Source organism: Gorilla gorilla, chromosome 5 (assembly GCF_029281585.2).
Source record: "Gorilla gorilla gorilla isolate KB3781 chromosome 5, NHGRI_mGorGor1-v2.1_pri, whole genome shotgun sequence".
Classification (NCBI taxonomy): Eukaryota; Metazoa; Chordata; class Mammalia; order Primates; family Hominidae; genus Gorilla; species Gorilla gorilla.
In genome coordinates this window covers 35,910,088-35,930,525 of record NC_073229.2, presented here as the reverse complement: position 1 = coordinate 35,930,525, position 20,438 = coordinate 35,910,088, and the positions used below count along the sequence as shown (strand labels likewise).

General features: G+C 42.5%; 2 protein-coding genes across 9 annotated transcripts in view; one reads left to right on the top strand and one right to left on the bottom strand.

Moving 5' to 3' along the window:
* Window positions 1–4,711, top strand: part of DEK (DEK proto-oncogene) — a 40,287-nt gene extending 35,576 nt beyond the window's left edge. For 2 of the 3 annotated variants that reach the window (XM_063707364.1, XM_055390688.2), the window contains exons 10-11: window positions 2,651–2,719; window positions 3,163–4,711. In XM_063707364.1, the coding sequence (XP_063563434.1) occupies window positions 2,651–2,719; window positions 3,163–3,174 (81 nt within the window). In that variant the 3' untranslated portion in view covers window positions 3,175–4,711. Of the gene's footprint in view, window positions 1–2,650 lie in introns of all 3 variants that reach the window. The other variant, XM_055390687.2, reaches the window with a different exon arrangement.
* A 325-nt stretch (window positions 4,712–5,036) lies between these two features.
* Window positions 5,037–20,438, bottom strand: part of KDM1B (lysine demethylase 1B) — a 68,861-nt gene continuing 53,459 nt past the window's right edge. For all 6 annotated transcript variants that reach the window (XM_019029387.3, XM_055390682.2, XM_055390684.2 and 3 more), the window contains 5 exons: window positions 16,264–16,380; window positions 15,094–15,219; window positions 13,734–13,856; window positions 10,991–11,143; window positions 5,037–6,969 (listed from right to left, as the gene is read on the bottom strand). In XM_019029387.3, the coding sequence (XP_018884932.1) occupies window positions 6,886–6,969; window positions 10,991–11,143; window positions 13,734–13,856; window positions 15,094–15,219; window positions 16,264–16,380 (603 nt within the window). In that variant the 3' untranslated portion in view covers window positions 5,037–6,885. The remainder of the gene's footprint in view (window positions 6,970–10,990; window positions 11,144–13,733; window positions 13,857–15,093; window positions 15,220–16,263; window positions 16,381–20,438) is intronic.

Genomic DNA, 20,438 nt, shown 5'->3' with positions numbered 1-20,438 from the left:
CCTTGAGCTGTGGTGGGCTCCACCCAGTTCGAGCTTCCCGGCAGCTTTGTTTACTACTCAAGCCTCAGCAATGGCGGGTGCCCCTCCCCCAGCCTTGCTGCCACCTTGCAGTTAAATCTTAGACTGCTGTGCTAGCAATGAGCGAGGCTCCGTGGGCGTGGGACTGTCCGAGCCAGGCACGGGATATAATCTCCTGGTGTGCCGTTTGCTAAGACTGTTGGAAAAGTGCAGTATTAGGGTGGGAGTGACCCAATTTTCCAGGTGCCGTCTATCACAGCTTCCTTTGGCTAGGAAAGGGAATTCCCTGACCCCTTGTGCTTCCCGGGTGAGGCGATGCCTTGCCCTGCTTCAGCTCATGCTCGGTTGGCTGCACCCACTGTGCTGTACCCACCATCCGACAAGCGCCAGTGAGATGAACCCGGTATCTCAGTTGGAAATGCAGAAATCACCCGTCTTCTGCGTCGCTCACGGTGGGAGCTGTAGATTGGAGCCGTTCCTATTCGGCCATCTTGGAACCTCCCGGGGCAAACAATTAGAGAAATTTAAATGATGAACTATATTTTAGAGGGTTGGCATACTACAGCCTGTGGGCCAAATCCATTCTATCTTAGTCACCTGGTTTTGTAAGCAAAATTTTATTGTAATACAGCCACATCTATTTATTTAACTATTGTCTATGGCAGCATTGCCACTACAACGCATAGTTGAGTAGAAACTGACTGGCAAAGTTGCAACTATTTGTACCATCTAGCCCTTTACAGAAAAAGTTGCTGACCCTGAACTATACAGTGGAAGTAAAGCCTACAGGGTGCTTACAGACTGTGAGCTTATAGAGTCAGGACCTGAGTCAAGCAGCAAGTATAACAGGACTGAGAAAATTGACAAAAGGCAGAAATTTAGTCAAATTTTGGGAGTAGAGGACTCTTGAGACCACCTGGGTCTTAGGATTTAACTTTAGGGAGGGACTGAGCAGTGGAGTAGAGGAAGCAGTTCATTGCTTTTCAGGTTGTGGAATCATAGGTAGGGTGCTGGATAATAACAAGGGTTGGAGAAGAAAGAAGCTTTCCCTAAAAGACACTTGGCAGATGACTTGCCAACGTAAAGAACTTAGTTCTGTTATCTAAGATCTATCTGGATGTTTTCTTTACCCATGTTTGTTGGGGTTTTTTGTTTTTGAGACAGGGTCTTGCTCTGTTGAAGGGGTGGGTTGCCCCTCCACACCTGTGGGTGTTTCTCGTTAGGTGGAACGAGAGACTTGGAAAAGAAAAAGACACAAAGTATAGAGAAAGAAATAAGGGGACTCGGGACTAGCGTTCAGCATACGGAGGATCCGGCCGGCTTCTGAGGTCCCTTAGTATTTATTGGTCATTCTTGGGTGTTTCTCGGAGAGGGGGATGTGGCAGGGTCATAGGATAATAGTGGAGAGAAGGTCAGCAGATAAACATGTGAACAAAGGTCTCTGCATCATAGACAAGGTAAAGAATTAAGTGCTGTGCTTTAGATATGCATACACATAAACATCTTAATGCCTTACAGAGCAGTATTGCTGCCCACATGTCCCACCTCCAGCCCTAAGGCGGTTTTTCCCTATCTCACTAGATGGAACATACAATCGGGTTTTATACCGAGACATTCCATTGCCCAGGGACAGGCAGGAGACAGATGCCTTCCTCGTCTCAACTGCAAAGAGGCATTCCTTCCTCTTATGCTAATCCTCCTCAGCACAGACCCTTTAAGGGTGTCGGGCTGGGGGACGGTCAGGTCTTTCCCTTCTCACGAGGCCATATTTCAGACTATCACATGGGGAGAAACCTTGGACAATACCTGGCTTTCCCAGGCAGAGGTCCCTGCAGCCTTCCGGGGTGTTTGTGTCCCTGGGTACTTGAGATTAGGGAGTGGTGATGACTGTTAACGAGCATGCTGCCTTCAAGCATCTGTTTAACAAAGCACATCTTGCACAGCCCTTAATCCATTTCACCCTGAGTTGACACAGCACATGTTTCAGAGAGTAACAGCATCTCAAGGCAGAAGAATTTTTCTTAGTACAGAACAAAATGGAGTCTCCTATGGTCTACTTCTTTCTACACAGACACAGTAACAATCTGATCTCTTTTTCTTTTCCCCACACTCTGTGGTCCAGGCTGGAATGCAGTGCCACCAACACAGCTCACTGCAACCTCAACCTCCTGGGCCCAAGCCATCCTCCTGCTTCAGCCTCCTCAGTAGCTGGGATTACAGGCATGCATGACCATGCCTGGCTACTTCTTAAATTTTTTGTAGACACAAGGTCTCCCCAGGTTGCCTGAGGCTGGTTTCGAATTCCTGGGCTCAAGTGATCTTCCCACCTAGGTTTCCCAGAGTGTTGGAATTACAGGCGTGAGCCATCACATCTGGCTTGTTTATGGTTAGTTAATTCATTCCAAACTCTCAGCCTGAAAACACTGAGAATGTTTGCATGCTAGTTTTCCACATCATATACAATATTATTCAAATACTCATTTGGAATAGAATTCCATATGGGTGAACCAGAGTACTGTTGGGATGGTTGTGGCTATTTGCACGTAGCAGATTTCCTGCTTTTATTCAAAGACAATATTACTGGATTTTAAAATCTGCTTTTAACATTATTTTTCCTTTTCACTATACATAGGTCTATGAAAATTATCCTACTTATGATTTAACTGAAAGAAAAGATTTCATAAAAACAACTGTAAAAGAGGTAAATATTTCAATCTTTCAAGTTTGACTTTAGAAATATAAGACAAAAGTAATTACATAAAATACTCCATATTTTTCAAAATATTCATGTCACTAAATATCACATTTGATCCTCACATTTCTTCATAATAGGGAAATATATTTCTTCTCATTCCCACTTTAAAGCTTAAAATTAAAGTTTGAACAGTTAGTGATAAGACCTGAACTCAGATTATGATGTGGCCTCATGGTGTACCTGGGTAGCTGGGCATCTCAACGTTGCTCTCACAAATACTTGAGGAAGTTCCTGTCTACCAGGCAAAGGTGAGGGGAAGATCAGCAGGTAGCTATAATTCTGTATTGATCTCAACTGATTTTTGAAGGACAAAATAGTAAAATAGATGTGGAAAAAAATGGATAAAGGTTTATGATTTATGGCAAAATAATGTTTCTCTTTCATTACAGCTAATTTCTTGAGATAGAGGACAGAGACGAGGACTCGTTCCCATAGATTTGAAGATCTGATTTATACCATTATACCAGCAAAGAGAATGTATTTCCTTTTCTAAATCCTTGTTAAGCAACGTTAGTAGAACTTACTGCTGACCTTTTTATCTTGAGTGTTATGTGAATTTGAGTTTGCTGTTTTAAATTGCATTTCTATGCCATTTTTAGTTTAAAATCTTGCATGGCATTAATTGTTCCTTGCTTTTATAGTTGTATTTTGTACATTTTGGATTTCTTTATATAAGGTCATAGATTCTTGAGCTGTTGTGGTTTTTAGTGCACTTAATATTAGCTTGCTTAAGGCATACTTTTAATCAAGTAGAACAAAAACTGTTATCACCGGGATTTATACACACAGAGATTGCAGTATTTAGTATATGAAATATTTTGAATACACATCTCTGTCAGTGTGAAAATTCAGCGGCAGTGTGTCCATCATATTAAAAATATACAAGCTACAGTTGTCCAGATGACTGAATTGGAACTTTTCTCCTGCATGTGTATATATGTCAGATTGTCAGCATGACAAAAGTGACAGATGTTATTTTTGTATTTTTAAAAAACAATTGGTTGTATATAAAGTTTTTTTATTTCTTTTGTGCAGATCACTTTTTAAACTCACATAGGTAGGTATCTTTATAGTTGTAGACTATGGAATGTCAGTGTTCAGCCAAACAGTATGATGGAGCAGTGAAAGTCAATTCAGTGATGGGAACACTGAAGGAACAGTTACCCTGCTTTGCCTCGAAAGTGTCATCAATTTGTAATTTTAGTATTAACTCTGTAAAAGTGTCTGTAGGTACGTTTTATATTAAGGACAGACCAAAAATCAACCTATCAAAAGCTTCAAAAACTTTGGGAAAGGGTGGGATTAAGTACAAGCACATTTGGCTTACAGTAAATGAACTGATTTTTATTAACTGCTTTTGCCCATATAAAATGCTGATATTTACTGGAAACCTAGCCAGCTTCACGATTATGACTAAAGTACCAGATTATAATGCCAGAATATAATGTGCAGGCAATCGTGGATATCTCTGACAAAGTGTGTCTCAAAAATAATATACTTTTACATTAAAGAAATTTAATGTTTCTCTGGAGTTGGGGCTCTTGGCTTTTAGAGTTTGGTTAATCAGTGTTGATTCTAGATGATCAACATAATGGACCACTCCTGAACGAGACTAATTTTGTCTTTCAAATTTACTGTCTTAAATCAGTTTATTAAATCTGAAATTTAAAACATGCTGTTTATGACAGAATGACACATTTGTTGTACCAATTAAGTGTTGAAAAATATCTTTGCATCATAGAACAGAAATATATAAAAATATGTTGAATGTTAAGAGGTATTTTCACAGGTTTGATTTGTTTCTTGATAGTTACTCAGACACTAGGGAAAGGTAAATACAAGTGAACAAAATAAGCAACTAAATGAGACCTAGTAATTGGCCTTCGATTTTAAATATTTGTTCTTATAAACCTTGTCAATAAAAATAAATCTAAATCACTGGTGTTTTAAGTCACTTGCATTTGATATCTTATAGGTGTATATAGCATTTCCTTATGGTGAATAATTCTGAAAAGGGATTTTTAAATTGATTCAGCCCTATTACCTATACAATTTGGAATACTCTTGTGGTAATGGACCATTTTCTTGGAGTGACTTCACAAAACTATGAATAATTAAGGTTAATTATATGACCATTTGCTATAAAGAAGGTAAGTAGTGATGCATAGAGTATTTGGAAGTGAGGAAATGGAGTTTTCTGTATGAAAGTTCTTGATGAGTACGCACACTTATTAAATGGATGTATCACCACTACAGTACAGAGTACATTTGAAAGTCTAGTTTTTTATTAGTTTTACACAACCAGCTATTCATGAACTGTAGTTAAAACATTGTAAATCTGTATATTTACTGCTACTCAATTACAAAATCTTCAGATGGCATTGAAAAAACATATCCAAAGTAACTCAAGAAAAAAGTACCATGGCTTCTTAAACACAAAATCAAATGAAGTATGTCACTTGATAGGAAGTTTAAAACACACATTTACCATACTTTAGGTTTTCCCCTACTTGTAGCACAGTTCAAGTGCCTGGAAACTAACATAATAATTTACTGTTAACCATTTCAAACTTAACATTTTGCATTTATCACTTTAAAACACATGCTGTCTAAACATTTTAATACATGATACTTTAAAGCAGAATACTTGCCAGTCAGTACCAATGAGTCTCAACAAATAACCTAAATATCAGAGTTGTCTTGGGTTAACTTTTGAGATATACAGCTGTTGGCTTGTTTTGGGACCACACTTTGATTAGGGGGGCGGGCGGTGGGGGGGTGTCTTAAATGCCTGAGGTTCACTGCACATTCTTTGTGTGTTAGGTATTTACTCGTTATAAACTGACCTACTTTTAAATTTTTAAAATACTCAATATTTTGAAGTCTCTTTAAAGTCATATTTAGTCCCTTCTTTAAAGCAAACCAATATAATTATTGTTCAAAAACAAAAGCATATTTCTAACCTGTATACTGAAGTTTCTTGGCAAAATAGGCATCCTGAAGACCCTGCAACCAGTGTTTATTTTAGAATGAGATATTATTAAACTGTTTTCTGTCATAAGCGTTTTTTAAAAAAAGATAAAAGTAAATACTTGCCATGTTCTTAGGCCTTTAAAATATAGCTTATAAAATGTATACTATTTACCAGGAGAGCTCACATTTTTCTGCAGTTTTCCATTGGACCTGCCTATGGAATACTGTAAAGAAAAATCTGCAAAAATATTCCTAGCAATTGAATCAGTTCTTTTAAATAAAAGAAGTGAAGAGGGGCTTTGATTAAATTATTCTGACAAGTTTTTTTGCTAGTGGTTGCCAAAATTAAGGATATTTAAAGTGTCCTATCACCCAAATTTGGCTTTAAGAAAAAGCTATATTCTGTGTCTATGGTGTGAAGCCCACACTATCTGTGCTGCATTCTCAATGATGTAATACCTATCTGGAAACTTTCCTGTTTTGCCAATGGGTGCACAAATCTAAAACATTTTATCACAAAAGATACTTGAATTTAAATTTCTTTTGAACACCCAGTGGGAGGAAATATGTACAATACAAAATACCTAGAAGCTTCGTTTTACTGTCAACTGGAGTTTGTGCTGTATCCAAAAAAAAGTTCTATCTAAATTTTAAGTAAAAGCTCAATATTGGACCTATATAAAAATTAAGGCTCATTGGTAAAGATACTGATAAATTGTCACAGAAGAAAAACATGGCTTTATCTGGTTTTTAAATGATTCCTGCTTGATTGACTTGGTTTCTCAATGTGTGAAAATTGATCAGCCATATAAAATGTGAAATCTAAACGGAACTTCCAACCATGGAACAATCAAATCCATGGCCTCAATTGAAACTTACATTCTGCTTTATTCTGAAATCCGGACTTTCAGCAGTAGTTGAACCTATGGAAAATGCAATTAAATCTAAGTGCTTATAAGGATTTTTGAGGTCAGTGCTTTCAGAGTGATGAAATAGGTTTGCATTATCATATCGCCTTAGAAACATTTCAGTTTTGCTATGTAGAGACGGGTTTTTCCCCCTCTTATAAAACTGAGGTTTAACATGTGATTCAAATTTCCCCATCTGGGGTACAGAAGAAAGCTGGGTCCACCGAATTCTTAAAATGCTGCAATCTTGCTTGCTTCTCGAACGCCACTCAAATATGCCCCTGTAACAGTTTGTGGGAAATGCCTGTTTGTTGCCTGTAAAACATAATTACATAATTTGAGATCATGCATAAAGAACTGAGTTGATACCAAAAGGTAAAACAAGGTTAGACTTTATCTGGTCTAACAAAGATTTGTGCCACTCCTACGCGCTCATATTCACACTCACCCATCGTAACACTGGAACTTTCTAGTTATCTGGCCATGCATTGTCAAATTCACTCATTGTATGCTATCTTGAAGTACTACGCAGCACTCTAAAATACTAAGTATATGTGATAGGTACTAGGGTTAAGAACAATTAAGACACAGTCCCTCCCATCAGACAAGTAATGTAGCTGGTACAATCACAGGCGAAACAAGTACAAAAGATGAATGGCAGTTCAGCCAAGCCACAGATGGAGTTTTGCTACATGGGTAAAAAAATAGGTAGAGAGTTACGTTACTCAAAGGATACACCAGGGACCGTAAGTTCAATAAGAAAAAGACAATGTGAGTGAGGGCTGTTGGATTGGGAGGAAGTAAAATGACTCAATAATAGGAGAACCTCACTCAAGGAATGGCTGTGGTGGGAACAGAATAAGCGAACCAGGAGGATAGGAGAGGACAGGATAGGAAGAGGCCTGAATTAGTGATTAAGTAATTATGACAAGGTCTGAGATGTGGCTATGGAAAGGGGTAGCTGAAGAGGAGATGAACAGACCACAGAAAATGGAGGATAAGAAATGGAGAGGTGAAGTGAAGTGTAGTCATCTAAACTGATGCCTGGGTAGAAGGGAAAACATCCAGAGGCCAAAGGCTTCAATGAATGGGGGAGTGATTACATCAGCAGGAATATAGTGACTAGTCGGGGGAGAAAGTGGCAGTGAGGGAAGGAAGCCTCAGAAATAGGTTTTTAGAAGAAGGCGCGGTGGCTCACGCATGTAATCCCAACACTTTGGGAGGCAGGCGGATCACCTGAGGTCAGGAGTTGAAGACCTGCCTGACCAACATGATGAAACCCCATCTCTACTAAAAAAAATAAAAAATTAGCCGGGCACAGTGGCACACACCAGCTGAAGCAGAACTGCTTGAACCCAGGTGGCGGAGGTTGCAGTGAGCCAAGATCGCGCCACTGCACTCCAGCCTGTGCGACACAGCGAGACTCTGTCTCAAAAAAAAAAAAAAAGGTGAGGTAATAATTGCATCAAAGCAGCAAAGGAAAGCAAGAAGCCATCTAAGCCATGTTCATGACCCTAAGGCACAGTAGCCTGAAACAGCCGTCTCTCCGAAGCTGCTGACATTTGTCTGGCATGCAGCCTTTATCCCCTTGCCACAGAGTAAGGTCTTCATAGGCCAAAGAGTAATCAAAGTAATCTGGTTTTTAGATGTCATTCTTTTGTTTTGTTTCGAAAAAGAGTCTCACTCTGTCTCCCAGGCTGGAGTGCAGTGGCATGATCTTGGCTCACTGCAACCTCCGCCTCCCAGGTTCAAGCGATTCTACCTCAGCCTCCTGAGTCGCTGGGATTACAGGCGCCCGCCACCACGCCCAGCTGATTTTTGTATTTTTAGTAGTGACGGGGTTTCACCATGTTGGCCAGGCTGGTCTCAAACTCCTGGCCTCAGGTGATACACCTGTCTCAGCAATGTGCTGGGATTACAGGCGTGAGCCATCGCACCCGGCCAATGTTATTCTTCTGTAAACAAAAACGGTAACTATATTTTAGATGAAACAATGAGACGTGTACTTCTAAACCATATTAAACGAAGTAGGAACACAGGTGAAAGAGTGGTAACAATTCATTTTAAGTTTGGGGTTGGGGGCAGGGGTTTTAACAAAAAGCAAACCAATTCATCCCAAAGAATCCTTAGAAAATCTCAGCCATTGGAAGTATGAGGAACCATGGAGGCAGAGGTTAGCAAGGGGTGAAAACAGGATTGGCTTAAAGACTATAAAGAGCAATTATTAATACATCCCTCACCACATTCCCCACTTGACCGGCTGCAACTCCTCAGAGATGTGACTTAGAGATCAGGGCGAAGCACCAAATAAAATGGGGATGAAGTGAAATGAAGCCTTCATAACTAACAATGAAGCTTCCAGCGCCCACAGTGCCAGGGGCTGAGCTTCCACCACACAGGAAACTAACTGTTCCCAGATAGTGATGTTTGGGAATCCGGCCACTGGTTGATAAGCTTGCTGGAGCTTTCACAAAGCTTTTTAAAAAATGCCTTGCTCGAATCTAAGTCAACAGTGATGGATCGGGGATTTGGACATGTAGCAGGCAAAGACTGCAGCACACAAAATAAGAACTCTGAGACTGAGGAAACCAGGGAGGGAGGGAGCATAAAAGCAAAATCATCCAAAGCTTTAAAACCTTAGAAACAAGTTGTAACAAGAGGATGCTACAAAAAAGGAACATTCTGCAAACAAGAAAGTGCTCATAAAGTAAAAGCCAAAATTTTAAAAGTCAGTTAGAGAGTTGGACGATTTTTAAATCTCCCCCAAAAGTAGCATAAGAGATGAATAACAGTAAAGAGGAAAAATTAGATGCTCAATTCAAAAGTTCCAAGATATGGAACAGAATCTCTAGAAAGAAAGAGAAAAAACTCATCTTTATTTTAGCAGATAAGAAAGTGAAGTAAAAGGATCAGAAATCAGAATAGCAAAACATTTTTCAACAGAAGTAAATCAAGAAAGAGAGGGATCTTAGAAATAAAGGCCCAATGCTGGAGAGTGATTTTAAAAGAGACCCAGGCCAGGCGCGGTGGCTCACACCTGTAATCCCAGCACTTTGGGAGGCTGAGGCAGGCGGATCACGAGGTCAGGAGATGGAGACCATCCTGGCTAACACGGTGAAACCCCGTCTCTACTAAAAATACAAAAAATTAGCCGGGCGTGGTGGCGGGCACCTGTAGTCCCAGCTATTCGGGAGGCTGAGGCAGGAGAATGGCGTGAACCCAGGAGGCGGAGCTTGCAGTGAGCTGAGATCGTGCCACTGCACTCCAGCATGGGCAACAGAGACAGACTCCGTCTCAAAAAATTAAATAAAATTTAAAATAAAATAATTAAATTAAATTAAATTAAATTTAAATTAGAGAGACCCAGGAGGACACTCTGTAGTAATCTCAGAGGTCAACCAGTGTGGACCAGCGCAGAGGGAAGAGGACTCAGGAAGGGGACATTCCAAGGACTGGAGCTAGCAGGCCAGCTCAGACAGTGTCAACTGTAAACGAGAGACAAACGCAGGGTATGGGAGACATGGGGAGAGGTACCAAAGGAATTAAGCTAATGACCAAAGGAGCCATTATAATTGCCAAGAAAACAGAAAACTGTGTAAGAAGGTATCAATGGACACCTTCTTGGCTCAGCAGTAAATAACATTTACACAGCCATGTAAATACCAATACCAATTTAAGGAAAAGTGTGAAATAACCATGTTGAGCAAATGGTGCAGAGACTAAATGGGCTAAGTCTTTAACCCAATAGGGAGGCAGTCAATAATGTCTGTCTAATGTTAAATCAGAAGATGACATCATAGGCTGGGCATGGTGGCTCACACCTGTAATCCTAACACTCTGGGAGGCTGAGGTGGGAAGACTGCTTAAGGCCACGGGTTTGAGGCCAGCCTGGGTAACACTGCGGACCCCGTCTCTACAAAAAATTAAAAAAAAATTAGCCAGGCTTGGTGGTACATGCCTGCAGTCCCAGCTACTTGGGAAGCTGAGGTGGGAGGGTCACCTGAGCCTGGGAGTTTGAGGCTGCAGTGAGCTAGGATTTTACCACTGCACTCCAGTCTGGGCCACAGAGCGAGACCCTGTCTCAAAAAAACAAAAAAGAAAGAGAGATGGCAATATAAACACTTTTAAAATATGAAGTGAAGTCCAGAAGGAATAGCTGGAAGGTTAAAAACGGCTGCCTCTGGGAGCAAGAGGATGGTGAGAAGGCTTCTGCTGTCTGTGGTCATAAGACTTTCGACAGTATTTGAATTGGTTTTTAAACTCTGGGCAGATATCATTTTAGATGAAAGACAGAAATCAAAATACAAATAATTGGGTTTGGAATCAAGATCCATACCTCACCAGCGAAAAAGACGGTTCCTTGAATGTCTTCAGCAATGATATCGTAGGCCTCCCCACTTCCACCTGTCTTCACAAAACTGTATGCCATCTGGATCCATGGGTCTGTGCTCCACCGAGTGACAAAATACTTTGTGGGATCTGGGACCTCCTATGTCCAATAGAAAGTTATTATGAAGTAGGCTCAAGAAGGGATGTAGATGGCAGGGCGCAGTGACTCATGCCTGTAGTCCCAGCACTTTGGGAGGCTAAGGCGGGTGGATCACAAGGTCAGGAGATCGAGACGATCCTGGCTAACACGGTGAAACCCCATCTCTACTAAAAATAGAAAAATTAGCCAGGCATGATGGCAGGCGCCTGTAGTCCCAGCTACTCGGGAGGCTGAGTCAGGAGAATGGCGTGAACCCGGGAGGTGGAGCTTGCAGTGAGCCGAGATCGCGCCACTGCACTCCAGCCTGGGCAACAGAGCCAGACTCCGTCTCAAAAAAAAAAAAAAAAGGGAGATAGACATGGTACAACCCAACTCATACATTTTGCCCCCTGTTTAGGACCTGAGTCCATTCCTGTATCATTCTGAAACAGTAGTTCTCAAGATGTTCCTCCTGCTGCCTTTAAATCTACCCAAGCTGGTATCTGTGTCTTATCCTTTCTTTCCTGCCCCACCCACACACAATTCCCTCACTTCTATACCTCCTCCTTCTGCCCGGGACACACTCTCCCTCTACTGGGGGCTATCACCCATGGCTAAGAGTTCGGGCCTTCCCTTTTGCATCGTGTGGTAGCAGAAAGGAGTCTCTGGCCCAAGAAGAAAAGGGAAGGGTGGAGTCTCAGGATCACAGGTTGGAATTCTCAACAGGGTTCTCCACAAAACAGTGATACAAGGTTATGTTTCACATTCACTCAATTTAAAATACAGCAGTCCCCTCTTCTCCTCCAGGAATATGTTCCATGACCCGCAGGGGATGCCTGAAACCACGGATAGGACCAATACTATACACACTATGTTTTTTCCTATTCATACCTATGATAAAGTTTCATTTATACATTAGGTACAGAGATTAATGACAATAATAAAATAGAACAATTATAACGCTATACTGAAATAAAAGGTATGTGAACATGGCTCTGATAACAGAGATGACTCCTGAGTGACTAATGGACAGGCAATGTCTACAGTGTGGAGGTACTGGACACGCTCTTCAGAACAGAGCATGACTGAAAACTTATGAATCTATTTCTGGAATTTTCCATCAAATATTTTCAGACCTTAGTTGACCACAGTAACTGAAACCATGAAAGCAAAGCCTCGAGTAAGAGAGAGCGACTGTAATTTGTCAGCTGGCCTCCAACAAGCATCACGATGAACAATATTTCTATAGAAACGGTAAGCTAAGTTCCAAACAACTAATGTAAAAAACAAACTTCTGAACAAAAACCCCAAGCAAGGAATTGCATCACTAGATAGATCCTCTCATATAAAATTAGCAACAAGGCTGGCCATACAGTGGCTCACACCTGTAATCCCAGCACTTTAGGAGGCCGAGGTAGGCGGATCACTTGAGGTCAGGAGTTCAAGACCAGCCAGGCAAACATGGTGAAACCCTGTCTCTACCAAAAATACAAAAATTAGCTGGGTGTGGTGGAGCACGCCCATAATCCCAGCCTACTCGGGAGGCTGAGGCAGGAGAATCGCTTGAACCCGGGAGGTGGAGGTTGCAGTGAGCCAAGATTGTGCCACTGCACTCCAGCCTGGGCGAAAGAGTGAGACTCCGTCTCAAAAATAAATAAATTAAAATGAAATAAAATAAGCAACATATTTGATTGCCCCTTTCTCTTTAACTTACGTAACTTTTGAGTCATTTCACTTCTATTTCTGCTCCTTTATTTCAAAAAGGTATAAGCCATGGCCATTTACAAATCTCCAGAGATGGTGAGATTTAGTACACTGGCAAACAAAGTATCCTGAGCTCCTTGGAGAAAAGAGACTATCTGCATGTGTGGGATATTAAAAAAAGCTGGACAAGGCTCCTCTTAAAAGGAAAGCTGTAGTCAAAGCTTCTAGGGCTTCAGTAAATATAGAATCCACGTAGAAAATACCGAGCCTTTTATATCCTTACAAAAAAAAAAAAGGGAAGTGTGTATGATGTGAGAAGAAAAAAAGGAAGGAAGACAATTGTGTAAAAAAAGGTACAGGGCACTGTTACAGGCAGAACCGTGTCTCCCTCAAATTCCCATGTGGACACCCTAACCCTCAGTGCCTCAGAATGTGACTGTATTTCGTCACATGCTCTCCAACGGGTAATTACTTTAAAGTGAGGTCGCCGGGGTGAGCCTTAATCTAATCTGATTTGTGTCCTCATAAGAAGAGGAGATGAGGACACAGACACACACAGAGGGAAGCCCATGTGAGGACACAGGGAGAAGACGGCATCTACCAGCCAAACAGAGAGGACCCAGGAGAAACCAACCCTGCCAACACCTCGATCTCAGGCTTCCAGCCTCCAGAACTGTGAGGAATAAGTTTCTGTTGTCTAAGGCAGCCAGTCTGCGGTACTCTGTGATGACAGCCCTCACAGACTAATCTCAGTGCTGAGGTGGGCAGTGGGACTCTGAAAGAAAGAAGACTGTGGCCTCTGCCTTCCTTCCTGTGATTCTCAGTGACGCTGGCTGCTTGGGCTTCACACCCGCTCTGGATAGCAAGCACGGCTTGCCCCTTTCAAGGAGGGCTTCCTCTCTCTCACCTGCTCCTTGAACAGCTCCCGGAGCGTGGCCATGCACTGCTGCAGCACCTGTTTGTCGTCCAGGGTCCTCACGGACGCGACAGCCTCCCCGGCAATCACAGACATCAGCACGCTGTGCTTCTTCTGGAGACATGAAAGGGAAAAGCAGGAGGTCTCTGAGTGCTCAGCTCCCACAGATAAGGGCCTCACTCTTTTGTTTTGTTTTGTTTTGTTTTGTTTTGTTTTAAATGAGACAGAGTTTTGCTCTGTTACCCAGGCTGGAGTGCAATGGTGCAATCTTGGCTCACTGCAACCTCTGCCTCCCAGGTTCAAGTGATTCTCCTGCCTCAGCTTCCAGAGTAGCTGGGATTACAGGCGTCTGCCACCATGCCCGGCTAACTTTTGTATTTTTAGTAGAGACAGGGTTTCACCATGTTGGCCAGGCTGGTCTCAAACTCCTGACCTCAGGTGATCCGCCCACCTCGGCCTCCCAAAGTGCTAGGATTACAGGCGTGAGCCACTGTACCCGGCCAAGAGCCTCACTCTCACAAGTTAAATGTCACTATTTCTGGCTGTCCCTTATCCGCACGTCACTCGCCAGTCCATTTTCCTCGCAAACACTCATTATTCATCCATCCACTCTATTGCTTCCTGCTGGAAAAGAAAAACACTAAGAAATGTAAATAGCAACTTTAAGGTTCCCTTGGCTGTTCACTAATTAAAGCTTGCTTCGGAAGAAGTAGAAAGAGATGGAGAAGGAAAATCTGCAGATAAAACAATGAAAAATTAAAAAAAAACCTCAAATGGTAAAGAAAATCTGCCCTCGGCTCCTATGTGAAACCTTTTAAGACAAAGTTTCTTGAAACTGAAAGTCAGAAACAGCCATGATTCTTTCGTGTGGCAGTGACATGACGGCAGAGAAAGTGACCACCCCCGTCCAGCTCTGGGTATGCCATTCTCCTCTCTCCTTCCTTCCCTCAGCTCTCACATCTGCTGACACTCACACCCTCCCTCAGCAATCAGACACCCTTTCCCAGCTCCCTAGAGGACCCTCAGAGAGGAAGTTTCAAGCAGCACTCACTGACTCTGATGTCTCCAACTTCACCTAAGAGGAATTCCCCTACAGCCTGAAATGACAGTTTCCACAAGCATCCAATTCATGTCCCAGGGAGCAACGTGAGGACTTTAAGAAAACATGGCAAATACTGGGGCTCCTTTCCTATAGGAAAATGTCCAGTCCAAGTGTCCTCCCAGAATATAAACATAGACCCAGGGTCTCCATGATGTTCGTTAGTTCCTGAGCTTGATAGGTGAGTAATTATCACATCAAATTCTAAACTTTAAGACGGAAATTCAAACCACAGTTCACGAATGATTTTACCTGGGGATCCATGTCATAGAACACGGCAAAAAGCCCTCGCTTGCTGGCACTGGGAGGAACGTGACCAAAAAAGTCAGCCCCTTGTACTTTACTGTCCCAAAATCTATACGGAAATTGCAAGGCAATCTGCAAAGTGAACAGAAGAAAGGTGGTTAGGTGTCTGTCGTCACAAAACCACAGGCAATATCTAAGCAGCAACCTGTAGCTCTACTCTAAAACAAAGACACTGCCTGAAAGAACAACCCCAAATACCGCTCTTTCCATTCTCCTCACCTCCTTTTTTCCCCTTGTGAACTCCTTGGTTGTTTTTTGTTTTGTTTTTTGGGGTTTTCTTTTTTGAGACGGAGTTTCGCTCTTGTTGCCCAGCTGGGAGTGCAATGGAGCGATCTTGGCTCACTGCAGCCTCCACTTTCCGGTTTTGAGTGATTCTCCTGCCTCAGCATCCCAAGTAGCTGGGATTACAGGTGCACACCACCACGCCCAGCGAATTTTGTATTTTTAGTAGAGATGAGGGTTCACCATGTTGGTCAGGCTGGTCTTGAACTCCTGACCTCAGGTAATCCGTCCTCCTCAGCCTTCCAAAGTGCTGGGATTACAGGCATGAGCCACTGTGCCCAGCCCAGCTCCTTGCTTTTGATGCCACTCAGTTCCATTCCCATGGATAATGGAACCCACTGGCAACCTAGAAGCTAGTCTGAAGATGCCCAGCATTCCTAAGACTCACTCCTGGGCATATGTCCCTAAGTTAAACTCTCACTACTCATAGGTCTGTCAGAATCTGCTGCAGCACTGGCCCATTCTGCTACAGGAGATATTAAAGGCAGGAGAAATAAACCTCTGTCCTCACTGGGGCCAATGAGTGGAAAGCAGACAAGAAAGAAAGCAGAAGGGGGGAAAAAAAGGGATAAAAGAATTGCTTATACCAAATTCAAATTGTGAATAACAAGATTCTTTCTCCTAAAGTCAAAACTCACAGACCTCAGCCAGCTCTCCTCCTTTCGTTTTGATAATATTCTTCTGTGTTCTTCACGAACAATTACTCAAATGAAAAGGAAATCCTTGAGTTTTATTTGTATTCAGATAGTACCCACTACTTCTCCATATCAGAAGTTAACATCTATCATCTGACATTAATCTCTTTCTTGCTGAGGATGAAGTCATTTAAGTCACCTTTTCAATGATGCCTGCGCCTAAGCTGTTGATAGCCTTCATCTTCTTCTCTGACAACGGTGGATTAAACTGAATGGCACCTTTCTGTAGTAAAGCCAGTGGTACAGTGACTAATACCTGTGGAAAATAATTAACAGTTAACACACAAACAGCAACAGAACCTCACACTACCACTACACTGGTATCAACAACCCATGCTGTTATACTGGCAAGAACAAGGGCTGCCACGTGCAACTGTGCAGGTTGCTCACTGCACAAGGGTGCCAATGCCTGGCTAAGCAGAAGTGGCAACCACAGGAAAGAATGGGCAAAAAACGTCCTGATGGTGAATAATCATCTTAGATAAGAAGAGTCAGCAGAGGCAAGGTGCGGTGGCTCATGCCTGTAATCCCAGCACTTTGATAGGCCGAGGCGGGCGGATCACCTGAGGTCAGGAGTTCAAGACCAGCCTGGCCAACATGGTGAAACCCTGTCTCTACAAAAATACAAAAATTAGCCAGGTGTGGTGGCAGGTGCCTGTAGTGCCAGATACTTGGGAAGCTGAGGCGGGAGAATCTCTTGAACCTGGAAGGCGGAGTTTGCAGTGAGCCAAGATTACGCCACTACACTCCAGCCTGGGTGACAGAGCAAGACTGTCTCAAAAAAAAAAAAAACAAACAAACAAACCCCGAAAAGCAGTACTTGAGGAGGAAAGAGCCCTAACTATGGAGTCAGCAGAACTTTGTGCATCATTCCTGATACATTCTACTGTGTGGCCAAGCCTGCCACTCATCTCTGCCATACATCTATAAAATGAAGGTAGTATCTGCCCCACTAACCTCTGAGAATCAGGGTGATGCTTTAAAACTAAAATTTACAAGATACATCAATATGCTTTATAAGTGGTGAAACACATCACAAACATTAGGAATTGGACATTTCTGGCTCCAGACTCCATTATCGTTGCTACAATCAGGACGCCATTACTACTACTGCCAGCTCCAGAATCATGCCACATACAGAACCACGTGCACCAGCAACATGCATGCCTTACGGCCTCCTTCTTGACTTGTGGTTACTGACTAAACCCTGCAACTTTCACGAACCCTGCTGCAGAAGAACCAAACACCTCCACCATTGTGTGCTCTCAACAGAGGCAGCAGAAGGGAAGCAAGTCAGCCTACACCTTCTACATCTCATGCAAGTGCATCAGATTGGCTGGGCTGGATGGATGTTTAGAAACCTGCTGTAGGGAGTTGGGGAAGAGTGTGTATATTTGCTTTCTAATATCTGCAGTACAGGATGACACCCTAGGATCAGAGTGGAATGGAGTTGAAGACCAAGCACCCAATCTACCTGAGGCTTCAAAGATTTTGTATATTTGGCTTAACTCTCAATTCTAGGATCACAGGAAGTTCAGAGTTCTGTGATTTTGTCACTATTTTCTGCCACATGAAAATATGTTTATAAAGTATAAAATATGTTCTCTATCATCAAGAAGTTTATCATCTATTTATAGATAATTACCATGCAACCAAAAAAAAATGAGGCAAACCACAACAAAAAACCAATTACTATCCAATTAAATTGCAAGAAAATAAATAAAATCTAGATTTTTTTCCCTTTTAAAGAGACAGGGTCTTGCTCTGTTGCCCCGGCTGGAGTGCAATGGCATGATCACAGCTCACAGCAGCCTCAAACTCCTGTGCTCAAGTGATCCTCTTGCCTCAGCTTCTTGTAGTAGCTGGGACCATGGGTGTGCAGCACGATGCCCAGATAATTTTTTTATGTTTGGTAGAGACGGGGTCTCACCATGTTGCCCAGGCTGGTCTCAAACTCCTGGCCTCAAGCCATCTTCTCGCCTTAGCCTCCCGAAGTGCTGTGATTACAGGTGTGAGCCACCCATGCCCACAAATCTAGATGTTTTCTTAATGACAAAATAGCACTGAAAAGCATAAGAACTTGAGTAGCCCAGGTGCAGTGGCTCACACCTATAATCCCAGCATTTTGGGAGGCTGAGGCAAGAGGATTGCTTAAGACCACGAGTTCAAGACCAACCTGGACAACATAGGGAAACACTGTCTCTACAAAAAAAAATTTTTTTAATTAGCTGAGTGTGGTGGCATGTGCTTGTGGTCCCAGTTACACAGGAGGCTGAGGTGGGAGCACTGCTCAAGCCCAGGAGTTCGAGGCTGCTGTGAACTACAAGCTGCACCACTGCACTCCAGCTTGGGCAACAGAATAAGACCCTGTTAAAAAAAAAAAAAAAGAAATGAAAAGAAAGAGAAAAAAAAGAAAGAAAAGCCTTGGGTAAACAAATAGGCAAATGATATAAACACATCCTAGTAAGTAACAAAAGCGAGATGTCAATGGAAGCAGCCTAGACTGAGTTAGTCTGCTGGAGGTTCATCGGTCTATCACGTTGGGTTGAAAATTATTCTCTTACAAGTTTGGGGAAACTTCCAATGCAAACTGTGGTGCGTGCTAGCTACAATAAAAATATTTGTTTTAAACATTTCAAAGTGCAGCCTGAAGCTGTGCCCTAATTTCTCCAGAAGGCTGGAATACAAACACAGAAACGCACAAGTACTGGCCAGGGTCAGGCAGAGAGTAACAAAGCAGGGGAGTTATAACCAGCTTGCTGTCCTGGACACCAAGAAGTGGAGCTACAGAACAGCAGAGGCTGAACTGTTGGGTGACTTGCAATTTTAAAAGGTAGTATTTTTAAACACTGTTTACCACCAGGCAGAACCTATTAAGAGCTTACAGAAAAGGTCACTGCAGACAAGGTTCTCAACCACGGCTGCACACTGGAATCACTTGAGAAGCTTTAAAAACATGACTAGCTGGGCATGGTGGTGCATGCCTGTAGTCCCAGCTACTCGAGGGAGGCTCAGGTGAGAGGATCCCTTGAACCCAGCTGCTCGAGGCTACAGTGAGCTATGACTGTGCCACTGCACTCCAGCCTGGGTGACAGACTGAGACCCTGTCTCTGAAAAAAACAAACAAAAAAGCGAGGCCAATTCAACAAGAATGTATCAGGGTGGGGCTTTCCAACCTTTCTTTGTAAGCACCTCCCAGGTGATTCCGACGTGCAGCCCAGGGATTGCTGCCCAAAATCTCCTAGTTGGTTAATGGCAGGAATAATGTTAGGACCCCCTACCCCGACTAACTCATTCCCTAGACCTGTCTTTCCCATGTGACATGCAGTCCTTTATTTCTGTATGAAAATCAAGGACTATGAAATAAGTTTTAGATACCTGAAGTGTAGGAAGCATAGCTAGTCTAGGAACTAGTGATAGTTCATCAATTATATTTTTTCATAGTCACTTAAGATATAACTAAACTTAAATTTTCAAGGTTTACTAAATCCCCTCTACCCCAAGGAGGCACCTTTATTCTCCAATACTATAAATCTCAGTGCGATTTCAGGTATCTGATTCAGCAGTACCTTGTACTGTTCACCTACTAAAGCTGTTTACAAAAAATGTAAGCCATATGAAAGTACTTCTGATAATTTCAACATTTCAAGATGAAAACAGAACTTTCCTGATCTGAAAAAGGATTCCGTGGTTTAAAAAAATGTGGAGAGCACAGAATAAAAGTAAAATAGATTTCTTTAATGCAGGACTTCTCAGAGCCTTTAATATACTTCTATTTGGGCGGGGCGCGGTGGCTCATGCCTGTAACCCCAGCACTTTGGGAGGCCGAGGCGGGCGGATCATGAGGTCAGGAGATCGAGACCATCCTGGCTAACACGGTGAAACCCCATCTCTACTAAAAAATACAAAAAAAAAAAAAAAATTAGCCAGGCGTGATGGCGGGTGCCTGTAGTCCCAGCTACTTGGGAGGCTGAGGCAGGAGAATGGCGTGAACCCGGGAGGCGGAGCTTGCAGTGAGCCGAGTATGCACCACTGCACTCCAGCCTGGGCGACAGCGCGAGACTCCATCTCAAAAAAAATAAAAATAAAAATAAAAATAAATATATATATATATATATACACATACTTCTATTTAACCCTATACAACTCCTATTTAATCCTAAAAGTAGAGTATTGTATACAATACTTCCCAAACTTACTTGGCCTTGCCTAACTTATTTGGCCATGGAATTTTTTTTCTTGTTCAACTCTCAGGACTAATGTGCCCTAGAACTCACCTCAAGGAACACAATTCAGAATTCCATCTGCAATGAG